We start from the raw sequence: 15,680 nt of genomic DNA, 5'->3' as shown, positions 1-15,680 counted from the left end.
CCGGTAGATTTTTTTTGAGGCTGCACGTTTTAACTTTAAAGGCCTAAACCCAAAACAAAGTACATATGGGGGGAAAAACAAATTTTGGCTCTTCGTTTGTGTTACACAAGAAGATTCTAATTTACACAGTATTTCTGACCTGAGATCAAAAGTCTGCTAACAAAATGGAATTTGTTCCTCACTGTAATAAAGGAGCATGAGCGATCAAACCTTTTGCCAAGTTTGGTTGGGCCATAAGAGCCAGGCATTTTGTAAGGAGCTGTGAAGGGAGTGTGTCCCAAGCTCTTTCATTCTCTTTCATTCTCATCCTGTGACTTGTGTGCAATGGAGTTGACCAATTTTTTTGAAAGTTAGAATATTAAATTTGAAAAGACCGGTGGTCCCAGCACAAGAGTACTGAATTTGAGCCAGTCCCACTGCACTACTTACCCACAGCCCTGTAACTTCTAACAACATCAAATTCCATAAATTGAATGGTTTTACCACCATTTTTTGTACGTCAACAATGCACCACTTTGTGATTGGGATGTTGAGGATAAATGAAGCAGGCTTTAGTTATGGTGTCTTCATCAATTGGTAATAGTATTTCCTTCTGATTCTGACGCCATTTAATTTTTTTTTTTTAATGGCTATGCATCCTCATTTCGGGCCTCCATTTTCACCAGGAGTTTCAGGTCTCGTGTTGACACAAAGCAATGCAGACGCTGGTTTACTAAAAAAGAAAAAGCGCTGCAGTGGCTTGGCAGGTCAGACACCATCTCTAGAGAACATGGGAGGGTGATGTCTTACGGGGTGGGACAGTCCTGAGACATCAAGTCTCCAGGGATGGTGCCTGGCCTGCTGAGTTACTCCAGTGTTAATATTTGACCAGTACACCATTTCCAGCTGCATTGAGGATTTGAAGCTAAAGTAATTGACTACATTGCATTATTCAATGGCTTGCTACTGGGGCAAGAATCTATAATGTCATGTTTAATTAACCATCCTATTGTAGCCAGAGGAAATGTGTTGATGATGCCTCCTAAATTGCTAGATTTGATTGTCATATTCAGCGTGGATTTCCACCCAATCAATGAGCAAACCAACGCTAAATCCTGTTAATCCATCGCCATGTCTGCTGACCTGGATTGTATCCTGCTCAGTATTGCAATCATTAACATTCTCATTTTCATTTTTTGTGGCTGCATGCCTTGTCTCTTGTAATCCCCTATAATCTCTTCAATGCTTTTTCAAAAATTATTCTGACTGGTCATGAATGCCACTTTAGGCTGGTTGCCAGTTGTACCTGTTCTTGTGAAGTATTTTGTGCTGTTACATAACATTAAAAGCGTTACTAGGATACAAACTTCTTGGTGCTACATTATTATTTTCACAATGATGTGATAGCAGGATTAATTTTCCTCAAAGCTGTGGATTTAAACATCGGTATTCATGGAAGATACAAAATGGGTCTGACAGCATCTCTGGAGAACATGGTTAAGTGACATTTCAGGTCGGGACACTTCAGACTGTTGGGGATGGAGGTGGAAGTGGAGAATCCTGAGACGGCATGACAAGTAACAGATGGATAAAGATGAGATCCAGTAGGACAAGCGCACGTACCCGGTGAAATGCTCACCGAGAGTGGAATTCTCCCCCTCCCGTTCCCCAGCTGGATCTCATCTCCAATCCTTTTATCTCATACCTTATGTATTTTCATCTCTGGCCTTTGTCCAACCATCTGCCCATCAAATACTCCACCTAATGCTTTCCAGGCTTTATCCTGCCCCTCTCTTCCAGCTTTCTTCCTGCACCCCACTATTCTACGAGAAGTAGACTTGGCAATCATTTGCCGAACACTTGCGTTTGGCCTGCTGAATCTCCTGGTTGCTAAACATTTTAATCCCTTCTCATACTGACCTTTCTGTCCTGTGCCACCTCCATTGCCAGTGTGAGACCACAAGCAAATAGGAGCAACACCTCATATTCCAAACCTATGCTTACAACCCAATGGTATAAACATTGAATTCTCCAATTCTAGGTCACTAATCAAAACCACACCTCCCTTCCCTGTGCCAATGGAATTCGACCCATATCTCACCTTTCCCTTACATTCTTTCTGGACCACTATTCACCACTCTTCTTTCCTTAGTTCACACATTTTGTCTTCTCATCTCTAGTTTTTGTCTACTCATCTACCTAAAAAAAATACCATCACATGCATCAACTTATCACTTGCCAGGATTTTCTTGCCACTCCTCTTCCTGCTTCCCCCACCACAATCAGCCTGAAACTGCAAAGAGACCAACGTTATCTCCAAATTGCCTTTGTTCAGCCTAAGAAGTTGCGGGAAGCAAGGTCCAGTTGGTTTGAGAAGTGCAACTATTTGAGACTGAAATCCCAGCCGTGTTCTGATCTTGTCTGATTGGCTTTCTGTACCAGACAAAAATGTAATGCAAGGAGGTTGAGGTGTTTGTAGTGTCAGATTTTGATCTCTTGAAATTAACATCCTTCTGTTATATTCTGTCCCACACTAACCTCAATCAAGTCAGTTCTCAGATATAACATTCCAAAGAACATTCTATTGTTTGTTGGAAAGGTCATCAATCTAAAACATTAACTAGTTCTTGCATCCTGGAGTATTTTGCTTGTCCAAAGGAAATAATCCTAACCCGACTGGTCCCTTTACTATACAGAGAGAGCAACATTTTTGTGAAGGCCCTGGATCTCCTCAGCCATGAAAGCAGCTTCCCCCAGATATAAAAAAATATCAATTACCATGATATGCTCTGCCTTCACCAATAGAAATTTTATTTTACAAGATCTCTATTCCTATGTTATCAAGCATTCTCGCTCTGCAGTAGAATTTACTGAAAGTCAGCATCAACCCAATTCATGTTTTAAGCAGAAAGATGTTTGCCAATGGCTAGGATAAAGAAAGGGACCACATCACCAAAAGTACTGTACTTACTGTAATGTTTATTATATCATGAAAAGTAGATGAAAGGCTAGTAATTCATGACATCAGATAGGATCACCTACATTGTTTCAACATAATACTTTATTGACAATACAAATGTAGCCCCTCATTAATTAACTTTCTACATCAAAACACTTAAAGATACAAAGCATTTTCTTGATTCATATAAAAACATAACTTATCAATCCTTTCCCCATCAGCTGAAAAATTTAGAGCCACATACATTTTTTTAGGCTATGAATAGATATAAATCTCATTGCTCAGGTTTTAATGACTGATGCTGACTGCATGTTGAAACGTTTTGCTGGTTTGCTTATTTTTCTTAGTTATCAAATGACCCTATTCACTTTTGTCTTCATTCTGGTAATGCCGATACTCCGGCTTTAGTTCCCATGTGTTCTTGTGAGTCCCTTTTACATTGTAGATGCCAATCTCTCTCAAAATCTCCTTTAGGTATGTCTGTGGAGAAGGAAGATACAACAAAATTACATTCTAAACCAAAATGTGCAACTTGAATAATGGAAAAATCTTGCTACAAGTACCTCCAATACCGCTAGATATCTGATCACCAGCTTTCCCTTGACTGGCCACACGCATCCATCTTGGCTCTCTCATGTTATGGAACCTGGACTTGTGCAGCATATCAGTGCAACCTAACAAGCCAAAGGTTGCACAGCACCAAAAGTACTGGAAAGAGAATCCAATGCTTTCTGTTACTGGATTAGCTTGTAGTATTACATGTAACTGTATCAAGACTCAGAGACTTCCCTCTGACTGGCCACACATCCAGGTTCTACTGAGCGTCATCAATATTCTGGAACAATGCAGACATGGCAAGCTTAGTGAGAATTCCTAGTGCCAGGAATCAGTAGTTGTAAATTTCTAGCCAGTAAGCCTGTCTTTGTTGAAACATTTCAACACAATCAGCTCCCCCCTGTCTCTGGTTGGTTGCATGAGAGTGAACAAATGATTAGGACTGGCTTTGAGCTTTGGAAATGGCAAAGTGAGTAACAGGACACTGAAATATGTGAGCACACTGACACTATTCCTCTCATCACAATAGAGGATACTCCAGAACAACAACCATTTTCTCACACTGAACCTCCATGTAGAAACTTGAACCTGTTTCCTCACCAACATTTCTTCATCAGCATGGACCAATGCAGTTTATGAGTCACATTTACATTTAGGATGTTCGGGGATATGGCTGCCGTGTACATTCATCACCAACTCCTTGATCCAGACTCTGAAAATGGAAGTCGGGCTGTACTTGCGATTGATATCTCTCCAGGGTGTTTAGTGACGGGGAACTTTCACCATTCCCCCCCTTTTTTGCTGCAAATTCATAAAATAGCTTAATTTTGAATTTTTAATAAAATGACCTCAAAGGTAATATTTTGTAGTAGCTAACATGAATGTAAAGTAAAGAGAAGATAGTGGCAGATTATTATCAATTAGTCTTTTCTACCCTCCAACTTAATGTGATCCATCTCCATCTTTTTCCTTCCCATTCTTTTCCATCTCCATCTCTGGGGATTAGTCAGGAAGCCAACAAACAACCCAACCCACTGATTCATGCATGCACCAAACTGTACTGCTTTCTTGTTAGAAGACAACATATAATGACAACACACAGATTGGACGATTGCTTTGCGGAACACCTCCATTAAATCTGCCATTCCAATTGCAAGCTTCCAATTGCCTGCCATTAATCAGTTCAAGTCAAGTCAAGAGAGTTTATTGTCACGTGTCCCAGATAGGACAATGAAATTCTTGCTTTGCTTCAGCACGACAGAATATAGTAGGCATGAATACAGAACATATTATTGAGTCCATATACCATTATATAAAAGGTAGACAAAAGTGCTGGAGAAACTCAGCAGGTGCAGCAGCATCTATGGAGCGAAGGAAATAGGCAATGTTACGGGCCAAAACCTTTCTTCAGACTGATGTAGGGTGTTCGGCAAGTCCGGTGCGGCGGCAATGTTGGATGGGCCTAGTGCGACGGCATTCCTTCGCTCCATAGATGCTGCTGCACCCGCTGAGCTTCTCCAGCACTTTTGTCTACCTTCGATTTTCCAGCATCTGCAGTCCCTTCTTAAATACCATTATATAAATATATACACACATCAATAAATAAGCAGATAAAAGTGCAATAAACAGATAATGGTCTATTAATGTTCAGAGATTTGTTTCAGTTGAGTTTAATAGCCCGATGGCTGTGGGGAAGTGGCTATTTCTGAACCTGGACGTTGCAGTCTTCAGGCTGCAACGTCCTGAAGGTAGCGGGGAGATGAGTGTGCGGCCAGGATGATGTAGGTCCTTGATGATGCTGGCAGCCTTTTTGAGGCAGCGACTGCGATAGATCCTCTCGATGGTAGGGAGGTCAGAGCCGATGGTGGACTGGGCAGTGTTTACTACTTTTTGTAGTCTTTTCCGCTCCTGGGCGCTCAAGTTGCCGAACCAAGCCACGATGCAACCGGTCAGCATGCTCTCTACTGTGCACCTGTAGAAGTTAGAGAGTCCTCCTTTCCACTCTGACCTCTGCTCGAATACAGTTCCATGCAAAGTCAAGGAACAGCATTACATCTTTCAGCTGGGCTTATACGGTCATCCCAATGATGAGTGAATCAATTTCAGTTGATGGTTCTGCTGTTCCCACATACATCACCATTTGTTTCTTTACCTGTCCCAATACCACCCACTTTCCTTGCTATGTCATTCCTTTTATCACTTGATCGTTTAACTTATTAAGCTCACATGAAGAACAAAAGTATGTGCTTGGTCAAATGGCCTATTGCACCTGTTCAGCCATTCAATAAGATGCTTCTGGACTCCTGCGCAGGTGGGATCCACCCAGACCATTCCTCTCAGAATCATAGCTGTTGCACAGAAACTGTTAACCATTTTCTTAAATTCCAATCTTCCTCAAACTACCTTAATCCGGCAACTTCATAATTCCACCAGCTAATCCTGTAAATCTATGCTGCATGTATTCTGGGCTAGCATATCCTCCCTCAGGAACGATGAGCAAAACTCCACAGCATGCTCTAAATGTTGCTCACCACTGTCAAGTATGCGATTTCCTTACTTTTGAACCTCCTTGCAATAAAGAAAAAGCTACTCCTTGATTGCTGTAGTCACATGTTTATGTCCTGGATTTAATGAACCAGCTCACCATGCTGACAATGTTAACTACTTGTTCCCTATTCAAAAATATTTAATATTCAATATTTTTGACTTTTATTTTGCTAAATTGCTTCATCTCAATTTCCTCATTTTCCCCTGGGCTAAACCTGTCTTTATCTCTTATGGCCTCTGCGTCCTCCAAACTCACTCTCCCACCTCACGTGGTATTATGGACAGATTTAGACATATGACAGAATGTAGGCAGAATGGTTAAGTTACTGTGCTCCCATCCAGAAGTTCAAATCCAACCACATTAGCTGAGGAATTTAAACTAATATAGTACAAAGCTACTAGATTGTCATAAACCCATCAAGTTCATAACATCCTTGGGGAAGAAAATCTGCCTTTATCAACATGTCACTCCAGAATCAATAATATTGGCTCTCAGTTCAAAAACTCAAAGGAATGGAGTTAATTGTTGCCCTGCCATAGATGTCCACATCTCATGAAGAAAGAAAAAAATAATTGCATGGTCATTTCAAAGGTTAATAATTTACTGTGTTAGGTGAGTTATGATCCCTGCTAAATTGCATTTATTTTCTCCTGTCTGTTTACTGCCCCTTAACCAATCTACTAATGCTAACATTAGGTTCTTGTTTTATGTAGCAACCCTTTATGCAGTAAATGCTTTACATACCTTTTGAAAATCCACACATATTACATTCATGGGTTCTCCTTCATGACAATGCCAACTTAATCCCACCAAAACATAATTAGATTTGACAGCCATAATTGTCCCTTTATTGGACCTTGTTTATTAACCATATAACCATATAACAATTACAGCACGGAAACAGGCCATCTCGGCCCTTCTAGTCCATGCCGAACACTCATTCTCCCCTAGTCCCATCCACCTGCACTCAGACCATAACCCTCCATTCCTTTCCCGTCCATATAACTATCCAATTTATTTTAAAATGATAAAATCGAACTTGCCTCCACCACCTCCACTGGAAGCTCATTCCACACAGCTACAACTCTCTGAGTAAAGAAGTTCCCCCTCATGTTACCCCTAAACTTCTGTCCCTTAATTCTCAAGTCATGTCCCTTGTTTGAATCTTCCCTACTCTCAGTGGGAAAAGCTTATCCACATCAACTCTGTCTATCCCTCTCATCATTTTAAAGACCTCTATCAAGTCCCCCCTAAACGTTCTGCGCTCCAAAGAATAAAGACCTAACTTGTTCAACCTTTCTCTGTAACTTAGTTGCTGAAACCCAGGCAACATTCTAGTAAATCTCCTCTTTATTCTCTCTATTTTGTTGACATATGTCATACAAATATTGTATGACATATTTTATTTTATTCTACTTAATCATATTACATTTTTTTAATTTGTTGCTCCACAACCTTAATAATGAATCTTGACATTTTGGAAAAGGCTAGGCTATAGCTCCTTGTTTATATCTTCCGCTAAGATTTATATAAATAAGTGATATATAGGGGTAAATCACCCTCAAACTCCATCTGGCTCCACTGTTAGCCTTGGTAGATTGGTTAAGGCAAGAAATGTGGCATCCTCAAAGAGACAACTTCTTTAACTACTGGAATTCTCTACCTAGGTGGGTTGTGAAGGCAATATCATTGGACATATTTAAAGTGTAGGTAAATACATTTTTGAAAACCTGGGGAATTAGCACAGAGGTGGGCGGAGATGACACTTTAAAGATGGGATAGGATTGAGGGGCTGAGTGGCTATTCTTTTGTGTATAGCCACTCATGTGGACTCATGTCAGCTCAAGACTTAGAAAACTTGTACATATCTTTATTACTAGTAGGCTAGATTATTGTAACGGTCTCCTTGCAGGTCTTCCGAAAAAAAACTGTCAGGCAGCTACAGCTTGTTCAGAACGCTGTTGCTAGAGTTCTAACAAAGACCAAAAAATTTGAACACATTACACCAATTCTTAAATCCTTACATTGGCTCCCTGTATGTCAGAGAATTGATTTCAAAATCCTGCTGCTCACCTATAAATCACTACATGGTTTAGGGCCAAAGTATATCACTGACATGCTTCCACTATATAAGCCTTCTAGACCGCTAAGATCTTCTGAGACCAATCTGTTAGTGATTCCCAGAGTAAATACAAAACATGGGAAAGCAGGATTTAGTTACTATGCAACAAATAGCTGGAATAAACTTCCTGAAGATTTAAGACTTGCCTCAACTTTGACCACTTTTAAAACAAGACTGAAAACTTTTATGTTTACCTTAGCTTTCAGCTAAATCTTAACTACATTGCACTTTTAACTTTTGCACTTTTTATAATGCATTTTTAACATTGCTTTTATTTTCTTTTAATTCTTCTATTTTATTTCATTTTATTATTTTATTGTATGACATGTTTTTATATGAAGCACTTTGAGTCTGCCTCGTGTATGAAATGTGCTATATAATTGCCTTGACTTGCCTTACCCTCCGCAAACGGTTCTACCGCCAAGACCCGCCTGTATGATGATATTTCAAAGTATTTTCAAATATTTCATTGCTGACATCAGATACCTATCCTAATAATGTATCTTGAGATGTTCATCCATGTTATTCAACGTAAAACATCAATTTAACATTATAATTTATTTCAAACAGTTCCTGTAGTACTGACCATTTCCACCAAGTGGCACAAGGCTCCTATTCTGCCAAGTGAAATTACAGCTTAGTGGGTTGTTTGAATGGAACATATAGCACAAATAGAAATATTCTTCTTTGGATAATTCCTAGTTATGGCAGTTAAGCTATACCTTGACAGTGCGTTAACATCAGGAGGATAATGAGGTAGGAAGATATAAGGCAGTCAAGGACTTAGCACAGTCAAGTTAATTTTATACAAGAGCAAGGTTTAGTTTAGTTTTGAGACACAGCACGGAAACAGGCTCTTTGGCCCACCCAGTCCGTACCGACCAGCGATCCCCCGCACATTAGCACTATCCCATACGCGAGACAATATTTACTTTTTTTAATATACCAAGCCAATTATCCTACAAACCTGTACGTCATTGGTGTGTGGGAGGAAACCAAAGTTCCCTGAGAAAATCCACGCAGGGCACGGGGATTTTCTCATACAAACTACAGATAAGCACCCGTAGCCAGAATCAAACCTGGGCCTCTGGCGCTGCAGAGAGGACTTGGGCAGCAAACCATTCTAACCATAATGAGAGTGACTAAGATGAAAGTTTCATAAAAGTGGTATGTGCAGCATTGGCAATTTTGCCTGTTTAGTAAAAATAAATCTAATTCTTTGGGGAAGTAAGATCTCTGCTTCTGTGCACTTGTTGAAAAGTTTGATTGTACTGGATACAGGAGCATGAACTAAATGATAACTCTCCACCTTTGGCTCCTCACTAAATGATATCACCTATGGCTACTTCAAGAACTCCAGGAGAACCATGCACCTTATATCCAGTAGATGTCACTGGTAGAATTAGAACCTTCTTTGATTAGAACTATGCATCATTCTCTTTACTTACAACGGGCTGCTTTGTGATGTCCACCAGATCCTTAATGTTGTAGTACTGATGCTTCTCAAATGCTGAAAACAGCATATCCAGCACTTGCTGCCTGTCAGCTCGGGCACGCTTCCCATCTTCCTTCTTCTTCCTCTCATATTCAATCTAATAGAAAGCTCAAGATTAGTACGGTTATACTGCACACATTAAATACCACAGCAGTAACCCACAAAATAGGAGAAGACCAAGTTCTTGACCTAAAGAGTCGACTCTCTTGACAGATACTGCCTGACCGGTTTCCTGTGTTTGTAGTTCTGCTTTGGATTTCCTTGCTATTAGATGCATTTGTGATTTTAGGTGCATTAATTATCTCTTGATTATTTTTGCTCTAATGGACTGGAGTATGCTGCCTGTGGGAGCAGGAAAGCTCTGCAGCTAACCCTCAACTGATATTTGGAGTAGACATAATATCAAACAAATATTTAAAATCTCATCCCAAAAAAAATCTGACAGCAAAGGCCTGGAAGACCTGTAGATGATAACAATCTGAACATACTGCACCTCTGCAGTGGCCATTTGACAATCTCAGTAGACTGCAAATTAGTGTCAGTAATTGCATTGCCTGGCTCTTGACGCACATAGACCGGTGTCCAGAGAAGGGAGTGACATAAACGTTGTCATTCTGTTAGCCTCTTCAGTCATTCTCACAGTTTGGGATAACTACCAACTGATGAGGAGATCCTGCCGAGAGGCAGTAAAACGTTCAGCAGCCTGGATCCTGTTGCAGTCAGTCGGTGGGACCCAGGAACCCGCCCAAAGGTTCGTTGGTTGACAAGATCAGGAACCGCCTAAAGGCTCGCCGGAGCCCCACTCGAAGGCTCGCCACTGGTGGGACACAAAGGTGGCCAGGTGAGGAGGGGAGAGAGATATTGGTTCATGGGAACTGCTCCAGTACATTGAGCATGTGGATCGACTGGACTTTGAATAATGGTGCCAAACATGGCAACACCAGCATGTGTAATATATACAAAAAGAATTTCACTGTTCAGTTGCACATGTGACAAATAATGCATCATTCAACTATTGTCAGCACACGTCCATCGCCACCTATTTCCTCATGGGTCCCCACTGTGCTGAGCAGCTGGGAGGTGTGTTCCAGCATCTGTTCCAGGGCTCTTTGACCAGCAGCACAGTCCCCGCGATGTGGAAAAACTCAACAGTGATTCCCATCCCAAAGAAGGGCACCACCAAGGTCCTGAATGACCTTAGACCGGTGGCTCTCACCTCCCTGATCATGAAGGCCATGGAGAGGATCATCAAGGAGCACATCACCAAGGCAACTGGCTCGATGATGGATCCATTGTAGTTTGCTTACCAGGCTGGCAGGGGTGTCGATGACGCAAAAATATTCATCTTAAACACCATCCATAAGCATTTGGAAATCCCCAAGGCCACAGCCAGACTTCTGTTTGTAGACTTCGCATCAGCATTCAACACCATGCAGCCACATATTTTGGCTGAGAAGCTCATCACCCGCTTCCACCTCAACCACCAACTCACTCTGTGGATTATAGACTTCCTCACCAACAGATCACAGAGGGTGTTGGTGAACCACACCTTGTCCGACACCCTCTTCACCTTCACTGGCTCTCCACAAGGCTGTGTCCTCTCCCCACTTCTCTTCATTCTCTACACTGATGACTGCAGATCCACCCAGCCAAACTGCCACTTTGTAAAATTTGCTGATGACACAGTTCTCCTGTCTCTTCTTCCCAGCCACACACAACATCACAGCTCAGCCCTGCAGGACTTTATAGTATGGTGTGAAAAGTCTTGTCTTGAGCTAAATATAAGCAAAACCAAGGACATGATTGTGACTTTCTCCCCCCAACAGAGACAGATGGCTGAGGCAGCCACCACTATCATCCAGCAGGAGCCAGTGGAGATAGTGGAGGTATACATATACCTGGGAACAGCCTTCGACAACCTGCTAAGGTTTTCCTCTAACATAGAGGAAATCCTTAAAAAGTGCCATCAGAGACAGTACCTACTCAGGAAGCTGAAGTCATTTGGGATTAACAAAGACATTCTCACTACATTCTACTACGCATTCATTGAAAATGTAATAACCTTCTCTTTCACTAGCTGGTTCCACTCCATCACCCTGCAAAACAGAAACCGCCTGTTGAATGTGGTCAAGGTCTGCTCAAAAATCATTGAGCAGCCCGTCCGAACTCTCACTGCCCTATGCGACCAACAGTCTGTAAAGTTAACACGCAGGATTCTTCAGGACCCCTCTCACATCCTGTTTCCTGAGTTTGAGTGGCTCCCCTCAGGACGCAGACTCCGCTGTCCGGGTTGCCGGACACAGAGGAGGAAGGCAACCTTCATCCCCAGGGCTGTCCAGCTTTTTAATGCTGATCACTGACTCATGAACATATGAAATGAATAACCTTCTATATGCACTTTTTTAATTGAAGCACTTAGGAAGCACTTTAAAACTATTGCTATGTGTTGAATGCTGATGTGTGATTGTGCAGTGTGTCTGTGAAATGCGTGTGCTGGTTGATTGTGCAGTATGCGTGCTGCTTATGTTTGTTGATTGTGCCCCTTTTTAAAAAGCTACTGTAATGCGCCTTTTTAAATTGCCCCTCGGGGACGAATAAAGTGCTTTGAATTGAATTGAATTGAATTGAATTGAATTGATGAAGCCGAATTTTAGTTAAAAATATAAGAAGATATTAAATTGGCTTCTGGGCTAGCTTACAGCTTATATTTAGTCTTAAATTAGGCTTGCCTTAGGTTGCAGTGTGTGTGAGATAATAAATCCTATAACATTGTCTCCCAAGTGAGGAAGAGACAGAGAGGAAGGGAGACATAGCTAGTCACATTTTTGTAAGCAAATAGTCTATGTTTATGAGGGACCAAGTGACAGAGAGGAAGCAGCGAAAAGAGCTAGGGTGATCTCTTTGGAGATAAAATAACCTAAAGCAAATGGCCAATGTTTTTAGTATATCTTGTACCATGTAAACAAAAGGCCTTTGATGTGATGCATTCTGTGGAAACCTTTTCCTGTACCTCTGACCATGACTAATGTCTGTGGAATGTGCTAAGGGGACAAAAAAACCTATTTAAGGCAATGTAATCCTGTTGTTAAGGGAAGGTGGACGGAGGACGGTCAAGTGTCTGCATTGGTCACTTGACTGGAATTCTCGCTCCCTTCCATCGGCCGATGTTAAGTAAAGTTTTGAACTGGTCTACCAAACAGTTTGTGTGGTGTCTGTTTATTAAGAAGCGAACCTGGTTTAGTAGTTAAGAAAAGTAGCTTTTTCACCCTCTTTTTGCAAGGAATATGCAACAGTTGATCAAAAACATCTCTCTGTGCAGCAATGGTGTGTGGGAACAAAATATCTTGTCCTTTAAGTTCTATTGAGTGGCACAATTCTATGTGTTTCACGATTACATTTTCTCAGAAACACATTTGTGTTTACAGTGTGGGCGTGTATTTCTGGAAATTTGTTTTGTGCTCAATGTGTAGGAGTCATGGGCATATAAAGGCCACAGGTCAGAACCCATGGTTTCAAACAGCCTCTGATGTTCAAAATATTTCTGCGCCGATGAAGCCCATGAAAGGCAAGGGTCTTGTTCATTGAAGCAAACTTCCCATGGCACAGTTATATTGTTGCTTCAGAGCTCAGGCTTCCTCCCATTTTTCAAAGACACACAGGCTGGGGGGACTTAATGGGAACACGGGGAAACTAAAATGGTATAATGGGGGGTTGGTGGTGTGAAATCAGTGGGCTGAAGGGCCTGTGTCTGTAACTATCATTCTGTGGAGGAGGAGGTGATAGAGAAGCTTGATCGTGCCTAACCCACCGCTAGAAAGGATGGAATGTCCAAGGCATCCACTGGATTATCAATGATTTTTCCTTTAAGAGTTTTTTGCCAGGACTCAAGGGCCTGAGCTATAGGGAGAGGTTGAGCAGGCTTGGACTCTATTCCTTGGAGCGCAGGAGAATGAAGGGTGATCTTATAGAGGTGTACAAAATCATGAGAGGAATAGACTGGGTAGATGCACAGAGTCTATTGCCCAGAATAGAGAAATCGATGACCAGAGGACATAGATTTAAGATGAGGGGTGGGGGGGGGGGAAGATTTAATAGGAATCTGAGTGGTAACTTCTTCATGCAAAGGGTGGTGGGTGTATGGAACGAGCTGCCTGAGGAGTTAGTTGAGTCAGGGACTAGCACACGACTTAAGAAACATTTAGACAGGTACATGGATAGGATAGAATAGGACAGGTTCAGAAGGATGTGGGTCAAATGCAAGCTGGTGAAATTATTGTAGGTGGGACATGTTGGCCGGTGTGGGCAAGTTGGGCCGAAAGGCCTGTAAGACCCGATGACTCAATGCTTGCAGCTACCCTGCTACTGATATCTTAGAGCCCCGTGGCCGCTATCTAACAGATCCCACACACACGTTGCACCCTTGCCAAGTCTCCCAATCACAAATCAATGACTGTTTGACCCCTTGCACTTCACCATTTTGACTGTCAATCACCAGTCCACCTGACCTCTCCTCCAGCTCCAAACTGAGTCGAGAGCCCTTGTCCATGTGATAGCTCTCCCAAGCTCTGACAGACCCTCTCTAACCTATCCCAAACTGGTTTCTATGTTGCCTGATCCCCACTATAAGCTTCTCCAATCCTTACTCCAAATAATTTCTTCTGTAATAGTTGGGGCACGAGGAGGTTGCAAAAAAAACCTCTGCATTTGATAGGTCCTCACCCCCATGCATTAGGTATTGAAAACCCTCTTATTGATTTTTATCCATGTTACGATTTCTAACATATCTTAATCAGTCATGCAAATATCGTAACAATTTTTAACAAACCTTAAAATATCCCTCTGATTTATAATGTCAATTCATCATCCTGAGGTATATGCTCTATCTGGATGATCACTGCACGCATTTTTAATATGCAATATTGATGAAAAGAAATGGAGCTGAAAAAGTGGAAAATAAATCAAAAGAGAAATGATTTAAATCTTTATCAAAGGAAAGGGTTTCAAATAGGTGGCAAAAAGAGACGATTGGATTGGATAGGATAGGAGATAGACACAAACAGCTGGGACAGGCAGCATCTCTGGAGAGAAGGAATGGGTGATGTTTTGGGTCGAGACTCTTCTTCAGATAGGATAGGATCTGTGGTATTTCTGTCCTTCCCAGTAACAGAGGACGTGTTTGCAGAAGATGTGGGATAGGAAGCTCACCTGTCAAAGTCAAAGGTCTCAGTAGGAAACAGGGAGAGAGAACAGAAAAAAATAATAATAATATCAGTGATGGAAGGATTTTTTTTGACAGAATTATAGAAATGATCTGTAACTTTAGAGATTACAGGACTAGTAGGTTATAAATATATACCTGAAATGAAACATATGATAGGAGTATGAAGTTTGGGCATTGGGGATAATATTGAACTAGAGGAAATTGCATAGTTACATTGAACTTGACCTGAGCATTATCAGCGTAATGTGGAAAGATACCCACATGACACCAATATGTATGTATCAGCAAGGACAGATCCTTGGTGGAGATAGAAATAACACATTTTTTGTGGTTGTCTCTGACGTACTTGCTGACCATTAACTGAAACTGTAGGATGCTGAGAAAGAAGGGGGGGGGAAGAAGTAGAGAGAGAACGAGGGTTGAACGAAGAGAAATGCAGGAATGCCTTTGCTGTGCATCCAGTTGAGACTGGCAGCCCCATTTTTTTGGCAGGAACCAGAAAGCAGAAAAAAAGCGTATTTATTTCATATTCTCCATGCCCAATCCTTTACCATTCCAACTTCTGCTGCAATTTGAACCTTTATTTGGCTTTGTGACACCGTAAGATAATTCCCGTTTTACTGGCTAGAGCGTTTTTTTTAAATCAGGAAAAGCTTTGAGTTATTGGCCTGACCCACTTAGGTGACTTTTCAGGGTACTGCCGGCAACTGACATAATCTTGTTGAATTGTCGAAAAACCGAAGACTCAACCCCATTCTACCACTATGTCTAAGACACCTACTACCTAGACGACGATACGCT

The 15,680-nt window shown here is 41.5% G+C and overlaps 1 protein-coding gene across 4 annotated transcripts in view; it reads right to left on the bottom strand.

Moving 5' to 3' along the window:
* Positions 1 to 2,938: 2,938 nt before the first annotated feature.
* Positions 2,939 to 15,680, bottom strand: part of LOC129702814 (general transcription factor IIF subunit 2-like) — a 75,782-nt gene continuing 63,040 nt past the window's right edge. For 2 of the 4 annotated variants that reach the window (XM_055644807.1, XM_055644806.1), the window contains 3 exons: positions 9,612 to 9,755; positions 3,502 to 3,646; positions 2,939 to 3,418 (listed from right to left, as the gene is read on the bottom strand). In XM_055644807.1, coding sequence (XP_055500782.1) covers positions 3,315 to 3,418; positions 3,502 to 3,646; positions 9,612 to 9,755 — 393 coding nt within the window. In that variant the 3' untranslated portion in view covers positions 2,939 to 3,314. The remainder of the gene's footprint in view (positions 3,419 to 3,501; positions 3,647 to 9,611; positions 9,756 to 15,680) is intronic. The other 2 variants (XM_055644809.1, XM_055644808.1) reach the window with 1 other exon arrangement.

This window comes from Leucoraja erinacea, chromosome 13 (genome assembly GCF_028641065.1).
Source record: "Leucoraja erinacea ecotype New England chromosome 13, Leri_hhj_1, whole genome shotgun sequence".
In the NCBI taxonomy this organism is placed as follows: Eukaryota; Metazoa; Chordata; class Chondrichthyes; order Rajiformes; family Rajidae; genus Leucoraja; species Leucoraja erinaceus.
Note: the sequence above shows the minus strand (reverse complement) of the source record. Positions and strands in the feature narration are given on the sequence as shown.